Source organism: Rhinolophus sinicus, linkage group LG02, assembly GCF_036562045.2.
Source record: "Rhinolophus sinicus isolate RSC01 linkage group LG02, ASM3656204v1, whole genome shotgun sequence".
Lineage (NCBI taxonomy): Eukaryota > Metazoa > Chordata > Mammalia > Chiroptera > Rhinolophidae > Rhinolophus > Rhinolophus sinicus.
Genome location: NC_133752.1, coordinates 36,220,556 through 36,245,364, shown reverse-complemented (window position 1 = coordinate 36,245,364; position 24,809 = coordinate 36,220,556). Strand labels below are relative to the sequence as shown.

The window sequence follows — 24,809 nt, the reverse complement described above, 5'->3', positions numbered from 1 at the left end:
GTAAGACTTCAAAACTGTGTAGCACACAGAAAAACTTATCTCCAATCTAAACTGAAAGTTCCCACTGTGGAAGTAGCTAGAGTACTTCGCTACCTGTGCCCCTTCCCCCCTACCACAGCAATAGTGCACTAGTGTAGTGCTGTTACATACAGTAAGCTGTCAAAAGACAAATTAAGATGGTCAAACAGCCTTAAAAACGTGTCCCATTCCAGCTCCTGCCGAAGTTTTAAGTATTTTTAATAGCTCATTACGTATTTTAAAAATTTACACTTTGGTCTTCTAACTTTGTTGATCTACAGAATTAACAGTTTAATTCCAGTGAAGAAATATGTTTAAATTATTGCTTGATGAGATCCTATTCAAAATAAGAGTTCTTATTACAGTTAGGCCAATTTAAAACACAACTAGTTTGGGATATGACCTTTATTGAGCTTATCCACCGGAGTGGAAATAATGTCTGTACAAAACCAAATGTTTGTTACTATAACTTCTGCATCACAATTAAAATCCAAACAGTTTTTTAAAAACAGTCAACTCAATCAAAACCCACTACTTCAGAATCAATAGCTTCTTTGAAGCCACAGTAACACTTAAATATGGTTAAGACTCGAATGCAGAAATTTGGTTGGTTGGAAAGCTAATTAAACTTCCAACTTGCTCAAATAGAATTACAAAAAGGCAAAATTGTGTTTTTCACAGAGATACAGTCCACTGGAATCACCAACACTGGACAGCTGTTAGAGTATTTAGAGTCCTGAGATGATAAGAAATCCAGGCATCCTTTAGACAGTCTTCTGTTGTCCTTTCTTCCCAATCAGAGATTTGTGGATGTGTGGAATGACACCTAGGAAAGGAACAGGGATTAATTCTACTTTTTAACACACATTTTTATGACAACACTGTACTTGGACCAGGGCAGTTTACTGTTCAACTTCGAAGATGTCTTTAAATGCGAAGCTCAAGTATGCAGAGTAAAACTTCATTAAGTTATATACATAAATCCTATTTTATGATGTAACCATATTCCGTATCAGTGAAAATATACAAGTGTCCTCTTCTAGGCTAAAAATTACTAACAGGAATTAAAGCAAAGAATTTTCTCTAAAGGAGTTTAAAGTAAAATTTTACTCTTTACATACCACCACCAGCAATTGTAGCCTTGATGAGAGAGTCCAATTCTTCATCTCCACGAATAGCAAGTTGCAAATGACGAGGGGTAATACGCTTTACCTTTAAGTCTTTTGATGCATTTCCTGCCAATTCAAGTACCTACAAGGCAGAGTCTAATCAATCTCCTTTCAAGTCTTAAGGCCAAGATCCAAAGCAGAATCAACCGTCATGAACTAAATCTACCAACTGCCGTTTCCCCCACCACCTGAATGGCAAGATACTCCAAGGCTACAATGGGGGCAACGCAATTTATTTCCAAGAGCTGTTCAAGCTCGGTGGATCCCGTAATGATCACCAGCTCCCTCTAGCGTTCTCAGAGGCTTCTCGCCGCGTTTACGGCCTGGGAGTTTTCTTGCATCACTTTCCTCCTTCCCTCTCGCCGCCGCCACCCCGCCACCCCCGCCCAAACCTTTTCCAGATTATAGGCGTACACCCATTTACCTCTGCGGTGAGGTACTCCAGGATGGCTGCGCTGTACACAGCAGCAGTCGCGCCCACACGTCCATGGCTAGTCGTCCTAGATTTCAGGTGTCGATGAATACGGCCCACCGGAAACTTAATTTTAAGCACACAAACATAAATGCACAAAGATATGAGTCAAAAATGATAAAATAATACGCGCGCCAAAGCAAGAGGCATGGATGCTGGTGCAGCAACTCGCCCCAGTATCGACACACGTGATCGCCCCCCTTCCCCGATATTTATCGTGTCGGCAAACCAAGTCGCGACACCGCATCATCCGTGCAAAGACCAAACGCCCATCTAGAGCGATGATAAACCAGGAGGAGAAAAGAAAAACGACACGATTCCCCGACTGCACGGGCAACCACTGACCTGCAAGCCGGCTCTCTGCGAGCGGGAAACCGCCTTTGTCTTGGCCTTTCCGGAGTCCTTCCCAGCCTTACCGCCAGCCTGCAGCGCGCACACGCCCGCGAGCGAAGGAGGAACGGAGAATATAGGATTACCAGGGCGGAGCGCCCCTCCCCCATCGCGGCGCGGCTCGGGCGCGAGCGCGCCCCAGAGCCCTGCCGGGGTCTCCGGCCCGCCGCGCGTCGCAAGGGCGACCCCGCCCGCCCGTCCCCCGCTGCGCGCCCGCCGCGGCCGCGCGCCTCCGTCCGCCCGCTGGCCCCCAGCGGCGCTGTGTGCGCCACCCAACCGTCGCCGCCCGCCGCGAGATCGGAAGCGGCTCCGCTCGCCGCCGACAAATCACCTCCCCCCGCGCTTCCAAATCCTGTCTCCGCGCGTTCCCAACCGTCGCCTCTTCACCCCCACCTCCGTTTGTAACGTTTTCCTCCCGCCGACAAAAACCCACGGAGTCTTCGAGCGCCTCTGTGAAGTTTACCATTTCAAATTCTGCTGAAGCTCAAACAAGCAAGGCAGAGAAAGGACTAGTCAAACACCAAGCGAGATCCCACCGCCTACTCCTTCGTCGCACCGCGATTCAAACTGCGCTGTCTCCCGCCTTCCCCGCTCCCTTTATACTGCAGAATGTTCCCTCATCCGGGAACTCGGATTGCTCATCCCACCAATGGCTGCCACCCGCCTTCGGGACGCGTCCTTGAGGCCTCAGCCAATGAGAAAGCATAGAAGAGGGCGGAGGGGCGGGCGCTTAGCAGCTCGAGCCGCTATTGGGACATGGGGAGGGCGATGGGGAGTGAGGTGGGGGAGGGCGGAGGGATGGGAACCGGGGAGAAGAAGGGCACCGCGGCGGGGGGGAAGAAACAGAGAGAACTACACTGAGGGAGCGAGGACACCCGCTGCCTGTGGTCACGTGTCTGGGAGGAGGAGCTGAGAAGCTCAGGGGAGGAGCACGCAGTAGCGCCCCCCAGCCTCCTAGCGGGATTCCGTTGACCACGTGAAGTCACTTACGGGTCTACAACGTCCTCCTTCCCTTCCCTTCCGCCCCTAGTGTTTCGCGTCGGAGATCCGCTTGCCCGCATCCTTCTTCCGGGGCACCCTACTCTCCACCCCTCTCTGCATCCCCGGCGGCTCCTTTGGTCTGACAGGTGGCGCGGACGCGTCCTGTGACAGGAGCCGCGACTCATCCTCAAACCACAGCCTCCACAGAGATTCCACGTTACTTCTGCCTAGGCCAGTCTCCAGCCACCGACTGATTACGACCCGTTGCCCTCACTTCATTGTCAGCGGTATCTCATCTCTTCTTTCCTCACCACTTTTGAAACTCCCCACGGGAACAAACGGTGGAGCACCTCGCTGGACACAAAAGACCTTTTGGTCTATGCACGGAGGGCTTGGGGTGAGGCGGTATTCTTTAATCAAATCACATCAATGGGTTATACCTATAGCCTGGTGTCTAAAGTTGATTTAGTGAAACCTCAAAGCTATTATGTGTCAAATTTTTCTATACTAAACATTTTGCTACATGACAAATGTTCGATAAATGTCATTGGCTAATTCCTAACATGATTCACAGGCAGTTACAGATGGTCCATGTAATCAGTTGCAAATGGTGGGCTTAGAAAATAATACTGTACCCACAGTACTAGGTATCATAATCCCAACTACGTAGTCTTCCAACTAATAGATTAATAACATCTGTGTACATCTCCAGTTGCTTGGAAACACTAGTGATTTAAAACATTTGAAGTGTTTAGTAGTGTATTACAGTTAGCATAATTCACTATTTCTGATGTGAAGAAATTTTCAGATATGTACTCTTAAGTACGTTATATTGGGTTTCAGTGTGAAAAATTTTATTAAATTAGAGCACCTCTATTTCTGGGAGATAAATTCTAGAAAAGAGGTTGCCAACAATTTTGACACGAGGCTTATTATTTCTTTCCCTTGGAACTGAGTAACCCTTATGATGCCATGAATAGCAAGAGTTAATCAGTTCCCCCACTGAATTGATATAATCACAATAAAAAGCTATGAAACCTTATGTAATAGTTAACCTGGGCTCCACTAAAGCTTCCTGATATATAACTCACAAGCCAGCATTAATACTTTTTCCAATTTAGGGTATGTACTCATTGTTGTAAGGCACAACTAAAGGAATTCATTGTTGCCTCCCTGAGAAGTGGTTAAGAGAATAAACCCAGGTGCTCGCTTCAGCAGTATATATACTAAAATTGGACCGATACAGAGAAAATTAGCATGGCCCCTATTCAAAGATGACATGCAAAATTTGTCAATCATTCCAATTTTTTCATTTTGATGGTTGCCAGATGGGAGGGAGTTTAGAGGGTGGGTGAAAAAAGGGGAAGGGATTAAGAAGTACAAATTGGTTGTTACCCAGTAGTCAAGGGGATGTAGGGTATAACATAAAAAATATAGTCAATAATATTGTAATAACTATGTATGGTGTCAGATAGGTACTAGATTTGTTGAGGTGATAGATGGGAAGGGTTGAGAGAAGAGTGAAAAAAGTGGAGAGATTAAGAAATACAAATTGGTAGTTACAAAATAGTCATGGGGATGTAAAGCACAGGGACTGTAATCAATATGGAAATAACTATTTATAGTGCCAGATGGGTACTAGTCAGGGGGATCACTTCCTAAATTATATAAATGTCTAATCACTATGTTGTACACCTGAAACTAATGTAAAACAATATTGAATATCAACTAACTGAAAAGTTTTAAAAAGGGGGGAAAAGATAAAGAAGATTAAGAGGTTCAAAGTTCCAGGTATAAAACAAATAAGTCTTGGAGATATATAGCATAGCAAATATAGTTGTTAATATTGTGTTAGCATTGTCAAATGGTTGCTGGACTTACCATGTTGGCCACTTCTTTAGCATAGGGAATATAATCAATGTGGTAATAACTGTATAGTGCCAGATGGGTACTGTTGAATAACTATGATGTACACTTGAAACTAAAATAATATTTCACGTTAGCTATTTTTAATAAAAAAATCTTTTAAAAAGGGGGAATAAGCTCAGGAGCAGATAGGTGTGAATTCTGCTCTGCTTCCTTCTCACTGTGTCATCTTAGTTACAAACCTTTTGGAGTTTTGAGTTCCTCTTCAATGAGAAGGGTATAGTAACACCTATTTCATGTGGTGGTTCCAAGACTGAAAGAAAGGTATGCAGTTTACACTTTCACATGTGTTTGTCACACAATAAGCAGTGAATAATAATTGCTGTTATCTTCTGCATTGGATGCTGGGGAAGGGTTGAAATAAAATGTCTTTGATTCCTAAATCTTTTTTCCTATTTCCTACACTGTCTTCCTTTGACATGAAAGCAGCAAGCTGAAACGTGCCCAAGTAAACATAACCAAGTCATCTGACATCCAATCTAAAATCCAAAATTGGTTTAATACATTCAGTAGTTTTCCTTTTCCCTTAGAGAACAAGAAAATATAAGTTTCTACACTTTTCACAGAAGTTTTGTGAAAATGTCTTACTCTCTTGGCTGCTCTGGAAAGGCATGGGGCAAATATGTTAACATTATTTGCTTATTTCTCCTCTACTTGTATTTATGCTAATACATGTGCATAATATACATAACCAGAGCTATGTAATTCTTATTGTTCAGTGCCATTCCCAGTTAGCTACTTAATATAGTCATGTCCCACTTAATGATGAAGACACGTTCTGAGAAATGTGTCATTGGGAATTTCATTGTCATGATAACATCATAGGGTGCACTTCCGAAAACCTAGACGGTATAGCCTACTACACAACTGGGCTAGATGGTACAGCCTATTGCTCCTAGGCCACAAGCCTGTACAGCATGTTACTGTATAAAACAACACAAGATCAAACACAAAAGCAATGCAATCAAGAGATGCAGTAAACATGAGATGTATGAGGCTGCCGGTCTAACAGCATACAGTATTACAGCAAACGTTTAAATAAAATAGTAAGAGCACACTCTAAAACAACAATAAAAAGTAGTCTGTTAAATACATAAACCAATAACATAGTCATTTACTATCATTATCGAGTATTCACTGTATGTAATTGATGTGCTATACTTTTATATGACCAAAAGCACGTTAGGTTTGTTGATACCACTATCACAAACACATGAGTAATGTGCTGCACTGCAACAATAAGATGGCTAGGACGACGCCACAAGGTGATAGAAATTATTCAGCTCTGTTATACTCTTAGGGGGCCACCATAGTAACTACAGTTCTTCATTGACCAAAACAGCGATCATTATGTGGTGCATGCTTATAAGTTCTCTCTTGTCATAAAAACGAAACTAATAAGAAGTAGATGGCCCCACTATTGTTGACTTTCTCCTTACTAGCTGTTTCCTAATTCAACCAGACTTCCTATGACCAGATACTATCTCCTCTCAAACACTAGCATATGTGTTAACTACTGTTCCTGACTTTTTATGTTGAGAATGTGAAAGTCTCACACTTGGGAATCTCAAATTTCTTGAATACATCTTGCTTTAAACAGCAATTTTAAACAAATGCAAACAGACTTCCCAGTTATTTCAAAGGATATTAGCCTAGATAGATAATGGTGGAATTCTTCTCTTCAGGAAATCTACGTTAGAATTTTGGTTCTCTCTACCTAGGGTATCCCAGAAAGTGCCTGCAAGTACTCAGTTGTCAATAGCAGAGTTCGAGTGCAGTATAATAAAAATATTTACCTACAGTAAAAGAACAGGGAATGAGTCTGGGTGGCCACTCACTAGCTATACGGCCTGAGTAAGTTAAACTCTAAGCCATAGATTCTTCATTTGTTAAATAGGGGTTCATAGCACCAAATAAACCTCATAAAATTATGAAAGAATTTCATGAAGTGTGAAGAATATATGGAATGATGTATTAATGTTTGTGGCACAAAAGCTATTGTTCTCCCTGCATTCTTCACATAAATATGGTTATGTTAAGAGAAGCCCACGTGTTTGACTCAGTTTTCATGAAACCAAGGCCATGGATTTAAATTCCAAACTGTTGAGTTGCAAGCTTCCCATGACCATAGATTACACACTCAATTCACACATAATAGGACATAGGTTACAAAGGGGATCAGCTGAATTTACCCAGATCCACTGCTATTTCAGAAAAACAATTCAATGATTATGGGACCCAAGATCTCTTTTAATACAGCACTAACCTACTCTTCCGATACTCAACAGATGTCAGAATTTTTGGAAATTTGCTGATTTAATATATAACTATCATGGGCCTTTCCTCATATTATCCTTTCATTATCTAATATTGATCTTTAGGATTTTCTGGGCAGAGGAATGGAGTCTATGTGTTGATACTATTTTCCCAAGTAAGATTTCAATTACCCGTATTGGTATTCTATAACTTATGTCTCCAGCAAAATTGTAAATCTACTTGCACAGTCATGTCATTTAATACAATTTTATCATTGTATTGTCTTCTTTTGTCTGTCTGTGTGTAACTGAGATGTGATGCAATCCACACATCATAACACATGATACATAATCCCTCCCTCATAAAGGAATAGATGTGATATGTTCTAGGTTCGTGCTGTCAGTCTATTAGGTAAACTAGAAGAATACAGTCATTAAGTTGTACTACTTGCCAGGCAACATGCCAAGCAATAGTGTCAGAAGATGGGATGTATAGGCCTTAGGTCCTTCCCCCAACCTAGCTGAGAGGATTAGACAAGAAGGAAAATTTAAACAATGCTCTAATCATTAAGACCACATTGATAAGGCTGTTACAAAATGAGTAACTGGCTGCCAAATTGACTGTTGTTTCTGTAGTTTAAAGGACAAAGAAAAGTGTGAGCTGGAGTGTTTTGAAGAAATTATGTTTAAATGGACAAGGGGAAAGTTTGACTAGAATGGCAGGTTTGCATAAGGAAGTAGCAGCTAGAAGGTGGGTGTGGCAGAGACTCCTGGTTATAACCCAATATCTATTTTCCCATCTCTCTGAGTAATAGAACTTCCAGTTTTTAGTGGGATACTTGGTCATCAGAATATAAGTCTATTTGTCCATGGAAATAAGTTTTAACTCAAGGGTGTAAGCAGCAGTGGTAAGTACAATATCCAGGAAGTTTCCTTAGAGAAAAGGCAAGCCCTTCTTGTTGATTGGAGTGAAGATAGAGTTGGAAGCCATTTTGGGTCATGAAATGACCTTGGGAAGGTAGGCCACACGTGAAAGAATAACACGATAGGAGGATCAAGAGTCTTTGGGACTATGGAATATCAAAACTGCCTTGGATCGCTGAACTTTTACATCTATATTTTGTCTGAGACACTTTTATTTTGGGTTGTCTGTCACTTGCAGCTGAACCCAATCTTAACCATCACAGTAAGTCAACACCCCAAATACTTGCAGAAAGATAGCAGACTTCACCCTGAGGCACTAAGAAACAAATTAATATTTCTGAGAAGGGAAGAACAAAGTGCTCCTCAATTTAGCATCGGGTACAAGGCAAATCGTACCAGGGAAGATTTTGTTGGAAGTCTGGTACAAATGATATATGTCATTTGGCTATAAAGCCCGACACCAGTGTAAGGCTGAAACCAAGAGAAGGATGTAAAACATCTTGAAAGAAGAATCACTAAAATGTATTATAGTAACTGACTGGGTATGACATTTAGGAAGGCAGACGGGTGACATGGGCAAATGAGAGATTACATCAAAGGAAATACCCAGGTTTTTTAGATTCATGGTCTGGGATATAAAGTGGTATCCACAGAAATAGGAAAGCCAAGAGGGTAGGTGTGGATGGACAGGAATGTTATGAAATATTTCAGTTGACGTTAGGAGGATCCAAGTGGAATTTTCTAGAGTATTCCAAGAAGTATTCCTAAGAAAAAAAAGTTAGATGATGTCAGAATTATTAAAAGATAAACTGAAGCATATTAAAAATTTCAAGAGTTTCTTTGAGCAAAACCTGATTCCAATTGGTCAGCACCAAACTGCAAGTGACAGGAGCCAGGGTGAAAGACTTAAACAAGGTACACAGATGGTATGGAAGCAAAGCAAGGACATTATTTGATTGGCTATAGCTTAAAGCCTAGTTGGCTGTCATTGGCTGTCCTTTGGTTTTTATTTTGTAACCTTAGATTTTGGTTTGCTTACACCTCAGCTTTAGAGCCACCTCAGTCTAATGGCATCCAAGGAAAAGGGTGAATACAATTGAAAGCTGAAGAGCAGGCAAAGAAAAAGAGCCAGAGAGGTAAAGTGTGGTATCTCACTAGGTATAATGATTCCATACCAAACTAGAAAACTTCCTATAGTTCTAATATCTAACCAGGTGATATTGAGACCATTTCCACACATGTATTGCTAGCTCTCGGTAAGGAACATTAATCTATTTTTGATCTTTACTACTCTCTTCTGTTTATCAAAGATAATGCTACAATAGATTCTGTGACTAAATCTGGTTTTATCAATACTCTTGGTTGCTATGTACATCTCTTATTATGCCCAGTGTTACAAGAGAATGATAACTGAGAAAAGCCAGTTGGCTAAATTCTGTAAGTTTGAAAATCCACACAACTTTCTTAGTGTTAGAGGGGTTCCAAATGCCACTTTCATCCTGAGGAAAGGGAGGAAGCACAAAAAAGACAACAGTGTAAAACCCCACAATGTATACTTCACACCCCTCCACAGACTCAGCCCCAGGGCAAAATCCACATAAAACCATTGTCACAAACTTATACAGATAAATGTGACTCCTCGCTTCTCTCAATTGGAAAGAAATGGCTCGGAGAAGAATCTAAAGGATTTTCCACCCCTTTAGATTTTCCCAATTTCATTTTGGGTGTAGTATGTGTATATGTAGGGTGGGGTGGGGCGGGGTGGGTAGTTTGGAATTGTTAGCACTGAATAACCTAGTGAAAGCTAACTAATCCAGGTAACAATACATCTGAGAATCAGATACCTAATGCATTGTTAGGTATTATAACTCCTCTAAGGAGTTTTTCCACAGTTTGTTCCAGAATTACTCTTATTGAGGTTTAGTATCGTCAGGGCCCAGGCAGAGAATGAAAGAGCAGTGCTTTTGCTCATAGGAGTAAAAATATGGTTATCAGATAATGATTGAGTCATGAGGTTTAGCATGTTTGAAACATAATATTAAGCAAGATAAATTGCTCGAAAATACTTCCTAATGATTCTTTACATTTTTATGGTATTCTATGAGTTTTCAATGGAATTTGACCTAGGGGCCCATTTCAACCTAAAAATGTCTGAGGTAGACATCAGTATGGCTTATCCTCATTTTAAAAGATGAAGAACAGACTTAGGGGACATTCAGGGATACAAGGAGCACATGTAAGTTCTCCATGCTCTTTCTATAGCTTCATACTTCTGAATGAAAACTTCTCAGAAGAGGATTTAGTTAGTGCCTATGACCAAACATACCTGTGATTTTCTGTATCTTAAACAAAATATATAAACTCTCTAATTGAACAACTTTTAAGACATCAATGTCATTCTTTCTGGATGGATACTGTTTTCATTCTCTTCTAGTGATCTGATGTTTCCTGAAATAGTCATTAATTTCTTTAATACAATGTTCTACTGCTCAGAATCTCAGCAGGTAACAGTCTGAGAGGATCTCTTCCTTCATTAGTAGATATAGGCCAGGGCAGACGGTTAGTTCAGTTGGTTAGAGCACAGTGCTCTTAACAACAAGGTTGCCATTTTGATCCCCACATGGGCCACTGGGAGCTGCACCCTCAGCAACTAGATTGAAACAACTACTTGACTTGGAGCTGATGGGTCCTGGAAAAACACACTTAAAATAAATAAACATTTAAAAAAAACAGATTTAGTCCAAAAACTTTAGGCAAAAGCTGTCCAGGTCTTTTATCATATTTCACCACAGCATATGGAAATTTACATGCTGGCTCTTTGTTTAGATTTTTATTTCCTGTTTTAAAAAATTAAAACAGTGTATTCATCTTACTTCTCAAAATTGGCACAAGTCACTTCTCCAAACTGAGCTGGCAATTCAGGCATTTTACAAAATCTACAAGGAGAGGAAAAAGCCTGGCAAATCTGTGTTATTGTATACTATTATAATGTATAATAGAAATATTTGTTTCATATCACCGATTTTGTGATGTAGTAAAACTACTAATTTGCAGAAAAAGCTTGTTCAAATTAATGAGTATCATGAATTACAGAGCATTTTAAGATAAATACAATATCTTGAAGATAAATACATGATATATAAATATATAACAATTTTGTAATACTTTTACATATAAATACACACACGTGAAACTCCAAGTGGCTGCTAAACAGTATTGCCAAGAACAAATACTACATTTAAATATTTTAAAAAAGAATTTATAATAGTATTAATTGTAATGCTATTATAACTGATACAGGTCTACTTGTGTCAAAGCTCAAGAACTTTTAAAGTATGTATTTGAAACTTTCTATATTTTGTGTTCTCTTAATTGGTTTGTAAACATTTTTTATGGGTAATTAAAACTATAGTTCAATTTCCAATGACATGAAAATTCCAAATGAACAAGATGTGAAATAACCTCTGCTCTTGGTTGCCTCTGGCATCTGAATGGCCTCAAAGACTGGGAGGCATCCCTTGAAAGTGCATTCACAAAGCATCACGTTTTTATTCAGGCAGCACGTTTTGGAGGTGGCCACATCTTCCAGGCCACCCCTGGGTGCTGAAATTTGCCTTGAATGATAGCTCAGGTGAAAATACAAACATTGTCTAAACTACACCTGTCATCAGCTCCCTCACTCCATTTGCGTTACACATTTCCAAAGGCTATTTTGAAAGAAGGGCACAGGGCCTTTTCATGGACATGATCTTTATATGGGTTATAGCTTCGTGTATAAACACAGGACTGAATATGCTGCAGAATGCAAAGTCGGCAATCAGAGCCCTGAAAGGCTGAGACTGGCTCACCGTTCACCAAAACCACTGCTTCCTGAGCTTCCACCAGAACGCCTGCTCCCTCCCAAGGAGGGGTGGCCACATGACGGGTTCTCATCAAGCTGTGTGGAAGTGGCCTGTGTCATTTCTACATCCGGGCTTTTAAAAAGTGGGTGTGCCTTCTCCACCCTCTTTTTCTGTAGTTGACTGTTGTACACAGAGCAGGAGATTTGAAAGGAAGAGAGGAGGCTAGATCCTCAAGACCAATCACACAGAAGGCCACCTGACAGCCAGGAACACCGATGAATACTCTCATTGTGTTAAGTCACCACAATTTTGTTGTTTGTTTGTTACAGCAGTTAGCCATACACCAGGTTTACAGCCACAGCAGTTAGCCTTCCCTAACTAATACACTAGGTTTACAGCCACAAAAGAATCAATGCAAAGGTGATTTCGAGAGACCTATATCTGTGTAATCTTTGATTATTAGGATACTACTCTCATTTGCTACTACTACACAATAGAAGGAGAATTTTTGGCAAATGTTCCCTACTAAAGCATACGTGTTTTCGTTATTCTGTACTTTTAAAAAGATTGTGCTTTGGAAAAATACAAAATAACTTATGCATAAGTTATTTATTGTGGCAGTATTTATAATAGTAAATAATTGGACATAACCCAGATGGTCATTAATAGAGAACTTATTAGTAAACTATGGTATATCAACATAGTGAAGATGGAGCTGTAAAAAGGAACGAGGAAAAATCTCTGCACACTGATATATAATGATCTTTAGAATAAATTAAGTGAAAGAAAGTACAGAATGAAAGAGCAGTGCTCTTTGAGTATCTAGTATCTTTTATGCAAGAAGTTGCATATTTGCTCACATTTGCAAAAAGAAACAATAGTGGATGATAATAAAAAATAATAAAAAAATAATAAAAATTATTATACCAAGAGGGAGAAAGGACAGAGATGGAAACAAAACTTCTTGTTTTACAGTTTGTACTTTGGTATGTTGTGAATGTTTTTATATAACTAAAAAATGAAAATGTCATAAGCAATCTGTAAATATTTAAAGCAAATTGAATTAAATAAATCTAACTGGATATTAAGTTGATGCCACATTCTTGCAGAGAAAGGAATTATTCTAACTTGGAAATAGTATTATTCTCAATTTTCAGTGGGAAATACTATAGTCAAAAAGATATACTGAGAAGTCTTACACTTCATTTAATAGTCAATGTTGGAAATAATATCAGTATTGTTACTTTAAAAATTGTTATATAATATGCATATTATAGGATAAAGCAAGTTATTAAGTATGTTGACTTCCTTAAGTTTCAATAATTTAGCATAAGAAAAAAGAGAAATGAATATGAAATTTAAAAAGTTAAGACCCTATAATCTTATATTTGAACATCGGTGAGAATATATGATTTTCCCTCTCCTCTTTAAAAAAACGTATGTCTTAGCTCCGTCCAAGGAAAAGGCTTGGAAACAATGACATACCAATAGCAATAAATAGCCCTAGTAAAAAGATCCTGGTCTGTAAATACTGTTTCCCACTAAAAGGAATCTTTGGAGAAATGGCTGACTTTAGGACTGGGTCAGAAAATGTACGTAATGAGTTTGTGCTGTTATGTTGTCCCAGAAAGTAAGGATACTACCAAAGGCTGGAGTTCTGCTAAAAGAACACAGGAAGAAGTTTGAAGAATCTCTAACTGGCTCAAAAGGGATAATTTGAACATCGAAAGAATAATGACTATAAGTTTAAGTCAAACGCACTAAATTTAGGAAAAGCAATGAATTCAAATTGAAAAGAGAGACGACAGATAGGGTAGGAGGAGGGAAGGAGAGAAACAAGACAAAAGAAAATTTATGGGATGTCATTGGAAGTGTCCACAGAACCAACTGCTTACTTCAAAGACTGATAATTAAAGATGAAGACATGAACATTTATCTCCTCTTTCTGCTATAAACTATATTTCAGTTTCTACTGAACTAATCGATGAAGAAAATTCTTCTAAACAAAAAATTTCCAGCTAATACCATAGAAATGATATATTTAGAAAACATCTCCCATTTATAATCTTCACATGAATCATTTAAAGGTCATCAATCGATGGTAAAACCATCTTGTCTTTATAGTATATTCTAATGAAGATTGAGAGTAATACTATTCCTAAGTTTACTTGGAAAAATTTATTTTAAAGAATATTTCATAGATGGGGCTGTGTGGTTCATATTTGTTCTAGTCTTTAAAACTAAGTTCTGGGAGACTGGAAATTAAAGGACACCAGACAGTCACTGCAAGGGAGCATTAATCACATATAGAATGTGGGAAATGGCCTGGTTTCTTCAGTAAGGAAATAGCATGGAGAAGAGAGGAAAGGGAAGAGAGAGAGAAGCTATTCTAGATTAAGACATTTTAAAAAAGAATTAAGAAACAGAACAACCGAATATAATGTGTGAACCTTGTTTGGAAGTTGATGTCTTTGAATCCCCAGGTTGTTTTTGTTTGTTTGTTTGTTTGTTTTTTTAAAGTTTTAGATAATTGGGAAATTTTCAATGTGAACTTACTATTAGGTACTATCAAGGACTTAATGTTATTAGATAAAATAATGACATTTGGTTATGTAAGAAAATGTTTCTCATTTTATTATTTTTAAAGATGCACACTAAAGTATTTAGGGAACAGATGAAATGATTTTCTGGAATTTGCTTTAAAATTTCTAATAAAAAAAATTTTTTTTAAGTGCATGAGAGAGAAACAATATGGCAAAATACTGATGATTGTTGAAACTGGGTATTTACATTTCGAAAATTTCAGGAAAAGTTGAAAAAAAATTTAAAAGTAATGAAATTACTACAAATGGTATCTTCATGTAGGAGAGAAAAAAAATTATGAAATTTGCGTTGTAGTCATGCAGTTTGCACATTTTTAGGGTCCCAAACAACCGTGTTTCCCCAAAAATAACACCTAACAGGAAAATAAGCCTTAGCATGATTTTTCAGGATGCTCGTAGTATAAAATAAGGCCTAATGCATCTTTCGGAGCAATAATTAATATAAGATCCAGTGTTATTTGGGGGGAAATATGGTAAGGCTTATTTTATATTACAAGCATCCTGAAAAATCATGCTAAATCTTATTTTCCGGTTAGATCTTATTTTCGGGGAAACATGGTATGTTTTGCATCATAGTTTGCCCTTAATTTTTTTTTTTTTTAAATAAAGGGCAACCCCTATATCTGATTTGAACAAGCCAGGCTGGCTTCTCAGCCACTCTGTTTTCACCACACAAAGGATGTCTTGTTTTTTGAGGTTGTGCTTAGCCGTCTCTAACAGATACATTTATCCATATAAATGTTTTTGTTGTTAATTTTACTTTGCTTTGGTTATACTAAAATAACATGCAGGGAACTTGTATAAGAGTTCACAGGGTATCGATATGGACCACAAAAGATAAGGAGCAATGAGACAGTAGTGGAGAAAAAGAGGAAAATTGAATTCAAACAACATGTATTTGACATTGATATTTCCCAGCTAAAAGCCATTGGTCAAATCAACCTCTGGGAATATGACACTTCTCCTGGGCAACATGGGAATAGTAACAGGGCTATTCTAAAGACTGCATGAGCTACGTGAGGGCCTTTTTCTACTCTAAGGCATCAGATCTAGATAAATACTATTAGCATGAAGGACGTATGCTGGTAGTATTTCGTATGACTATTTTCACTTTACAAAAGTGAAAACTTACCTGAATTTATTTTTTAAAATAAATCAAATAAGCACTCCAAAATTTTCCATTAAAAGATACCAGAGTAAAGAAATAATAATTTTATAATACAGATAATTACCTCAATTTTTCTGTTTTATGTATTATCTTTAATGTATCAAGTTATCTGTGTGTGTGTGTGTGTGTGTGTGTGTGTGTGTTTATTTTAATTTCAGCACTTAATAAATTCCATGCACCTCTTAAAAAACTTATAGGTGTGGGGTGGCCAGATGGCTCAGTTGGTTAGAGGGTGAGCTCTCAATAAGGTTGCCGGTTCAATTGCCGCATGGGATGGTGGACTGCACCCCCTGCGACTAAGATTGAAAACGGCTACTAGACTTGGAGCTGAGCTGTGCCCTCCACAACTAGATTGAAGGACAACGACTTGGAGCTGATGGGCCCCAGAGAAACACACTGTTCCCCAATATCCACCCCCGCAAAAAAAAACAACTTATAGGTGAATTTAGTATCATACTAAGTAACAATAGGCAACATTTGTGACTTAGATTGTTTTCAGTAATTTATAATTTCAGTTTGCAGTTAATATTCAGTGCTGTTAATGCTTGTTATGCCCTTGAACACAGCTTTTTTCTAAATTGTTTAAGGCACTTAAGCATCTGTGGGGACAGAGCCAGGAGTGCAGTTTCCAGGCTCTTGGCCTCACATGGAAAGGTGCTGGCTCAGGTAGTAAATGGCCATCAGCTGTGACTAGTTGGCCATCGGCTGTGACTAGTTGGTCGTCAGCTGTAACCAGTGAGCCATTGGCCACTAATATAACTGCTGTGGCTACGCTAGTAGAAAAATGGGGGCTAGCAAGAAGATGGTGGCTGAGCTAGCAAGAGTGGATTGCAGAGAGGCGGATGTCGCCAGCGAGAATATAATGGTATGACTCCCCTATCTATGGCTCCGAGGGTGTTCCTTTTTGGCCTCACCATGTCCTATGTTTTTATGTGGGCAGTGGGAGCTGAGACCCCCCCCCCCCCCGTGACACCCTGCACGACTGCATCCTACATTAACAAAAAGTTGTTCTTATAATTGTAAATGTAACCTTTTCTCTCTGCCTTCTCTTCAGAAAAATAATGCCACATGAAAGAACATGAATATCTCTTTAAAGCAATTAATGTTTTAAGAGCTACAGAGTACTTTGAAAACAAACAAAAATATTTATTTCCCTAATAAACAGCAATAGAAAACACATTTCATCTGACTCTGTATTATCATCAGTAGAAGGATTAGATCAGCTCAACAGACACATACTAGTTCCACTTTGGCTTTTTATTTTATGTCTGCATTATGCCTCATTTCACTACAGTGATGTTAGACTTTATTGAGTTAAATTATTATACTGTCACTTGAGGTGAAATGATAGAGAAAACAGATTATATTCCTGTAGAGATTGTCGGCATTCCCAATATCTTCATTGACTGGCTTTTCCATATTTCCTCATCCTCACATATTCTTAATTCTTTCAATCCAGATTGCTCTTTTTCCATTAAAAATTATTTATTTATTTTTGCAAAGGTTAAACTTTTGCACGCTTCAATATTTCAAAAGTTAAAAAAAAAAAAAGAGGTATATAGTGAATATTCTCTCTCCTACCCCTGTCCCTCAGTTACCTAGAAATAAGTGCTTTCCCCATGTTTTCATCAGGCACCTGCTTTGGTTCACACTGCTTCCCCTATCTGAAATGTCCTTCCTACATCTTTCAATTTTTGCCCTTTACTTCTTCAAAATGAAGCTTAATACTCTTTTAATGAACTTTCCCTGAACCATCATCTCTAAAACAGATCCCTTATTTCTCTTATGCTTCACTGAATGTGGCTTGTACCCCGCTTTCTTTAATATGTTTAAACTTGCTAATAGTCCTAAATTATTTTCGTATTTCCTGAACAGATTTGAAATTTCCAAACAGCTTACAGATTTGTAGGCTCCTTCAAAGCAAGAAATGACTCATATTTCTTTTGTTTCCCAGATAGCAGGTAGTCTGGACTTATGCAAATAAATAATTGATGCCTCCTACTTTATCCTCAGAAAACCTGGAAAGGTATGGCTACTCAGCATGGCTTGGCTTCACATCATACCAATTAGACCAGAATCTCTGGGGGTGGGATGTAAGCATTAGTACTATTTAAAATTCTCCAAGTGCAGCTAAGTTTGAGAATCAGTAACTAACCCACCTCCACGCCCTCTATCCCAGTTGATGATCTCATTTTGTGAAAACATGCTCTTCCTACCAATGTCAAATGTGCCCCCTTCTGCAGCTGCACCCCTCTTCTGCGTTCCTCCCCTTGTAGCTAAGATAGAGCTTCTCTTTGTCCCATAGGCTTCCTTCCAATAGCCATATTTTCTGTGCTCTCCTTCACTGAAAACCTTCTCATGAGGCTTTGTTATGCAGATAGTTGTCATTTTTTCACCTCCAAGTTTCTCTTCAACCATCTTATATCAGGCCTCCAAAAATGTTCTTGTCGTGTTGCCAAACCCAAGTGTCAGTTTTCTGCCTTCTGTCTCTCAGCCACATGACAATTCTTGGCTTCAAACACTGTCTTTTCTTGATTTTCAGGATACCACGTTGTTGCTCCTTCTCTCCCTCCATTGCCTCTTCCCCTTTTATTGCCTCTTTGCTACCTGACTTCAAGATGGCAGCTTCCCAGGGCTTCGTCCTAAAGCCTCTGTTTTCTCTATTCATTTCTATATACCACTTGTACATAAAGATGATTTCAGAGAGTAAATGGTTGAAATTTTTTTTACCTTAATAGATAAATATTTCTTTTAAGTGGTATTGGAAAAGACTATAATCTACAAATGAAGCTCACTTGAAGACTATAAAATGAAGGGAGATAAGTTTAAGAAAATCATGAAAAACTTCATAAAACACCTTTTACAGATCTCTCTTCTTTCCCTAAATTTCTTCAGGTCACAGCTTCCTTTCCTCTTCCAAATCCTCCATCAACTGCTGGGTTTCCGTTTCCCTTCAGCCTCTTGCCCAAACATACCCTCCAGCTTCCTGTCTCCATTCTTCCCCCTCCTCACTCATCTCCAGTGGAACACATCTTGCTGATGAGCTTCTGTACACCCCGCATGGAAACTGTCTGTATTATTGAGAAGTTAGGGTTCACCTACTGTACTGGGAAGTCTTCCAAATAGGGAATATTTACATTGCAAGGAAGCCCTAGAAAAATTTGCTTGACATGGAAGAAATACTTCGGGGAATAAAGAAATGTGACAATAAAACAACATAAAAATATATTTCATTATTAAAGACTATCTCACATATGTTTTAATTTTCTAAAAATCTAGAATAATTCGCATTTAGAAATGTTGGTATACTTTAGGAATGGCGAGTCTCAAATGCACCTGGGTCAAGATCTTTATCACAAACTTAGGTACTTAACAGGACTAAGCATTGTCAGAGTATAAATCTATCTAATTATTAAATTTGTATCTCTAAGATTCTAATAGGATAGTTCCAATACAATAAACCTACTATTTTCTAATCGTTCTGTTAGAATCTTTTTAACGCTGACATAATAATGTCTGACATGATATATCTAATAATTCTATTTGTATCTACAGGCTATATTTATTAGATTATAATAAAGCTCCAAGAAATAAACTGTTTCTGTAGGACAGGAAATAAAACAACACAGATGTCAATAACTTAATAAGTAACCAATTTTTATTATTATCCTATTACTGCATTTGGCTTTGTTTTGCAATCTCTAATGAGTTTCTTTAGTATGGGGAGCCATCTCTTTGCAGCGTCACAAACTATATTCGCTGATAAACTGCATATAAGGCAGGTAAATAAGATATAAATCCTCAGTTCTTTGACAATGAAACAATACTTACTTTATGCCTTTATGTAGTGACTTTGAATAAATCAGCCCTAGCATTATGTGCAGGCTCATATACTATATTCCTGAATATTTACATGTTAAGAGTTAACCTAACATTGTCAAATAAATTATGCTTTATCTCCCTACATTGACCAAATTACATTTACAATGATGAAAATGGAAAAATGTGAAAAGCTGTGTTATTTTCATAATAACTCCAACTTAGAAAATGTAAAGAATGACTGATTTTAATTATGGTTGGCATGTCTGGCCTTCTGTTGATAGACCAGTGATGTTTGGATAGTATAAAGGAAATGTATGTGCAATTAAGAAATTATGTATTTGCTCTGTAAGAATTGTTTTTCTGGCTTTCAGTTTAGAAAAATCACTATGTTATGATCAAGATTTTCATTTAATATGTGTTGACAACATACTGAATTAAACAACAATTTTTTGATTCATTAAAACTTTTTGATAGTTTTAAAAATTAATTTTAATTGGGCAAAACTACTTGGCTGAAGCAATAAAATCTGGATTTTTAATACAATTCTTAGAGCAATAATACTTAGATTTGGTAATGAATCGTGAATTTTACATGTCATCTTCAAGTGTTGTAATGGGTTCTCATGTGACAAATTATTGGTACCCCATAAGATTTTACAAAACACTTAAAACTTCATTGCCATTACCTACATAGCAATGTATCCTGTCTCTTAAAGCAATACTTGTATCTGTATAGTAATATAAAGAATTGATAGCAGACTTGACTGATGTTATAGCTAGACTTACATATTCAATTGTAACATGAATTACACAATATTGTAAATTGTTCCTCAGTTACCATGTGCAGCTGTGGTGATTATCATTATCAGCTAATTTGTGAGTGTTTCTGGAACCACAAATGGAACACACACTAAAAAGCAAAAAAATGGACACTAGGCACTACTGGGAAACAATATTTTGTTATGCAAGAAACTATTGTATTGCCCTGGTTTCAGAATTGCCTTGCAAATATGCTTTGCTGTCAATGAGTAGCCCTATTTCTAAACAATGAAGTATATTTCTAGGGCATAAGAAACAAAGCCAAATTTCTATTTTTGTTAGAGTTATACAATAGGGGACAAATGCAAATATTTTGAAATGTCACATATAATTGAGCTAATGAATTACAAATACCTATCTACTCACCAAAAAGTTTTAAAGTTGTCATAAATTATTGATGTTAATTTGTAATTTTGATAACTTTTAGAACAACTTTACTCAAAATAGGCTTAATTATACATAATGGTGCTAAATTTCCGATACTCAAAAATATATTCAACAGACATTGAATACAAGTGAAATTCATAAATCTTAGAAAGTCAAAATTTTGATTTAACGAAAAGTGGTATGTGGAATATTAAGAAATAATTAGTATTCAGGAAGTAGTATATATCAACTATGTGATAAATATGAAGCAAGATATGTATGATTTTTTTAAACATTTTCATTTTCTTGTGGTAAGACCTCTTAACATGAGATTTACCCTCTTTACAGATTTTTAGGTGTACAATGCACTATTGTTAACTATAAGCACAATGTTGTACAGCAGATCTCAAGAACTTATTAAACTTGCATAACTAAAAATTGTACCTGTTCATTAGCAACTCTCTGTTTCCCTCTGCCCTGTGTCCCCAGCAGTCACTGCTCTGCTCTCTGCTTCTATGAGTTTGACCATTTTAGGTACCTCATACAAGTGGAATCATATAATATTTGTCCTGTGACTAGCTTACTTCACTTAGTATAATGTCTTCAAAGTTCATCCATGTTGTCACATATTGCAGGATTTCTTTTTTTAAGGCTGAATAATATTCCATCGTATGTATATACCACATTTTCTTTATTTAATTTTAATTTTATTTTTTTGTTCGTCTCCTGTCCTTTCTCTATTCTGTATCATGTACACTTAACTGCTTTAATCTTGATCTGCCCTTGTTGGCCTAAGATGGCAATTCTCAAAACGTTGGCCTCACACCATCCTCAATGCCAAGAGGAGCTTTGCTTGTGCAATCATTTTCTGAATCTTTGGATTTTTACACTCCAGTCCTGGGGTTCAGCATCAGATAGTGCCACATTTTCTTTATCCATTCATCTATCGATGTACAAAATATGGATGGTTTTTTAAATGAACCACATATAAATATGTGAGGTATGGCAATATATTTTATTACAAACTTGTGAGATGTATTTTATTGTTTTATATATATTTATTCATATACTTCCTTTTGGAATTTTTTTAAATTAGAAGTTGGAATGAAGGAATTAATTGAGTTTTAAGGACCCTTAAACACCTATCTTATTTAACATACTTAGACCTAAACTTGGTGAAACAAAATGCCTTCTGGGTGTCTGATGACCAAAGAGTCATCAATTTATAGAGCAAAAATAAAATCTGTCCCTGAACAGACAACTATATTCAGTAACTTAATGAATTTTTATTAAATGCCCATTATGTATCAGCCACTGTTCTAGATTCTGGTTTACAGGACTGAATTGTTCAGAAAGAGCAAGGGGAATGGGAGGAATAGGGCAAGTAAAGGGAAGACGATGAAAGACAGAAAGTTGAGTATTTTGTAGTAATCAAAAATAACACATGTATGTCATGGTACCATGCTGTCTTGGTCCATTCAAGCTGCTATAACAAAATATTACAAACTATGTAGCTCATAAACAACATTCATTTCTCACAGTTCTGAAGGCTGGAAGTCTGAGATCAGGCTGCCCACATGGTCAAGGTCTGGTGAAGACCCTCTTCTGCATTGCAGACTGATGACTTCCCGCTGTGTCTGTCTCACATGGCAGAAGGGGGCGAGGGATCTCTCTGGAGTTTCTTTTATAAAAGCACCAATCCTATTCATTACGGCTCTGCCCTTGTGACATAATCATCTCTTAAAGTTTCCACCTCCTAATACCATCATCTTGGGGGTTGGGATTTCAACATATTAATTTGGGAGGGACACAAACATATAGACCACAGCACATGACAATCTGAAATTAGCCTTCACTTTGAACCAGACTCCAACTTTTGTTGTTAAGCCCCTGAGGAAAATAGTTGGGATAAACCTCAATCCCCTGCTCTAAAATAAAAGAGGATTGAAGTCAGCCTCAGACCACAAGGACTAACATTTTTGTGTAAAATCAAGCTTAGTGATTTAGAAATCCTTAGACTATACATCTGAAGAAGTATGAGGGAGAATGAAGAAAAGCTGATCATAGGTAAAGAATCTGATAGCAAAAGTATAGGACCAATCCATCAACAAATATTTAAAGAGTTTCTACTAAGACACAGGAAGAGTCACTATTGATCATGCTTTTCATATTTCAGTAGTCTCTTAGGATTGCCTTATATAATAACACAAGCAATTAATGTTCACAATACTGAATGAGTCATCTATAAAAGGCAAGGTGATGATCCATTCATTTTGTTTTTAAAGGCAGAAAAGTATAAAGTACACACATTAGTACAGATTTTTAAAAAATGGCTGACATTATTTAGTGTTTAAATTTTAATTATCTGGAGAATTTACTTGTGGAAAAACTCCACTTTATTTATATAGTATCATTAGAAAATAAAGTGCTATTGTGTGTATTAAAGCCAAGCCAAACTCAAGGTCCTGCATTGTCATTGATTCCAGACAGCTGCTGGATCTTGGGGTAATCATTGTATCTCTTTGGACCTTCAGTTTCCTCACTCCAAAAATTAGAGAGTTGGTTTAAATTAACTTAAAGACGATTTTCAACTTTAAAATTCTGTACCTTCAGGTAGATTCAGATACGGGCTTTTTGTCTCCTATAATGAAATTAAAGTGTGTACAAGCCATTAAAAGATAAAGTATTTTGTATTGGGAATTGCCCAATGGGGCAAAAGAGACTGATTATAAATGAAATCTTCACTCACACGCACCTAAGTCTAAGAATCAAGTGTGGTTTTCCTCTCAACTGGTAGAAAATTTGAATAATGGAGTAAAGAGTCCGTAACTAATTACCATTTGAGACTTATGTTAGAGATTAGCTGTTGGAATTTCCCGTAAGGTAATTTCCTACCTCAGCCTACCTTTCTCAGTGAGGAGGCTCCTTAGATTATGTATCAGAACATTTGATTTGTATGGTACTTCCACGATGAGTACCTCTAACCCCAATTTCCCCTTTCTGTCTTAAAGTCCGTTTCATCAGTCTGACTTCTAAAGGATGTAGCTTTAAGGTCTTTGTTTGGGTGTATTTTTTCCTGACTTAGCCCATCATATTTCCTCACCTGGGATTTTGGACCAGAGAATATTGAAACTGATTTAGATATTAAGTGGAAATTAAAAACAAAAGACTACATCAAGAGATTGCAAGAGGTAGAGCTGGAAAGTGACAGGCCACATGCCTGCTTGGATTATTGGGTATAGATCGATTTAAAAGTTTGAGGAGAAAGGAGAAAGGAAATGGACATGGACGAACAAAGACCCATACATTATCTTAATTTAATTTCACAGCTACCGTGAGGTAATGTCATATTATTATTACGAACTGAAATTTGTAAATTAGAAGACTAATACTCAGAAGAGTAAACAACTTATTTTCCAAAGGTCACATGGCTAATTACCGCTACAAGTTTGTTATGTTCTTTTGACTTCTAAACTAGTTCTCTTTCTGCTACACTGTACCAAGAGTATTGGCTCTGCCCTTGGCTTGGCTTGTGACCTTGGGATAGTCAATTAATCTCTCTAAGTCTCAGTTTCTAGGTCTGTAAAGTAGAGCGAAAACATAAGCTAACCCTATTTTTAGGGTTGTATTAATAAGACATAAATAAATATCTTATTATGTTTTATAGTTTATGAAAGGACACTGGTGCATGGTTTCATACAATTTGATTCTTACAAAAGTTCTGTAAACCTCAAATGAGGATGTATAGGAAAGCAATTGCACTGTAATTATCACATATGTCTATCTCCACATACTACTTCCCATCTCTGAAGCTGCTGAAATTCTTGAGAGTTTAGTTAAAATTGAAAGGTTGTCCAGTGAGACATTTCAAACATAGTCCATACCCTCTGATTATGCTTAGAATAAAACAAAGGCATAATGAGAATTTTATAACCTGTGATGTTCAAATTCTTCACACTGACTTTCAGGGGCATTAATATTCTATCCATCATGACTTATAACATTCATCTCTACATCCTCCCAATGTATTATTCCCAGGCCCAAGTGAATTATTC

The 24,809-nt window shown here is 37.5% G+C and overlaps 1 protein-coding gene and 1 non-coding gene across 2 annotated transcripts; one reads left to right on the top strand and one right to left on the bottom strand.

Annotated features, from left to right (window-relative positions):
* Window positions 1-405: 405 nt before the first annotated feature.
* On the bottom strand, window positions 406-2,671 carry H2AZ1 (H2A.Z variant histone 1). Its single transcript, XM_019757680.2, has 5 exons — window positions 2,513-2,671; window positions 2,005-2,082; window positions 1,612-1,725; window positions 1,140-1,269; window positions 406-844 (listed from the first exon to the last, which is right to left on the bottom strand). Exons 1-5 carry the CDS (start codon window positions 2,513-2,515, stop codon window positions 783-785), a joined length of 387 nt encoding a protein of 128 aa, XP_019613239.1. The 5' UTR covers window positions 2,516-2,671; the 3' UTR covers window positions 406-782.
* A 1,561-nt stretch (window positions 2,672-4,232) lies between these two features.
* LOC141570233 (U6 spliceosomal RNA) lies at window positions 4,233-4,340 on the top strand. Its single transcript, XR_012494244.1, has one exon. It is a non-coding gene; the product is annotated as a U6 spliceosomal RNA (small nuclear RNA).
* Window positions 4,341-24,809: the final 20,469 nt, after the last annotated feature.

Excerpts from the sequence above, each read along its gene's own strand:
- H2AZ1 (XM_019757680.2), bottom strand. Across the intron at positions 1,270-1,611 it reads TGGAGTACCTCACCGCAGAG|GTACTTGAATTGGCAGGAAA; the intron begins GTAAATGGGTGT and ends TCTGCCTTGTAG. Across the intron at positions 845-1,139 it reads GGCTACAATTGCTGGTGGTG|GTGTCATTCCACACATCCAC; the intron begins GTATGTAAAGAG and ends TTCCTTTCCTAG.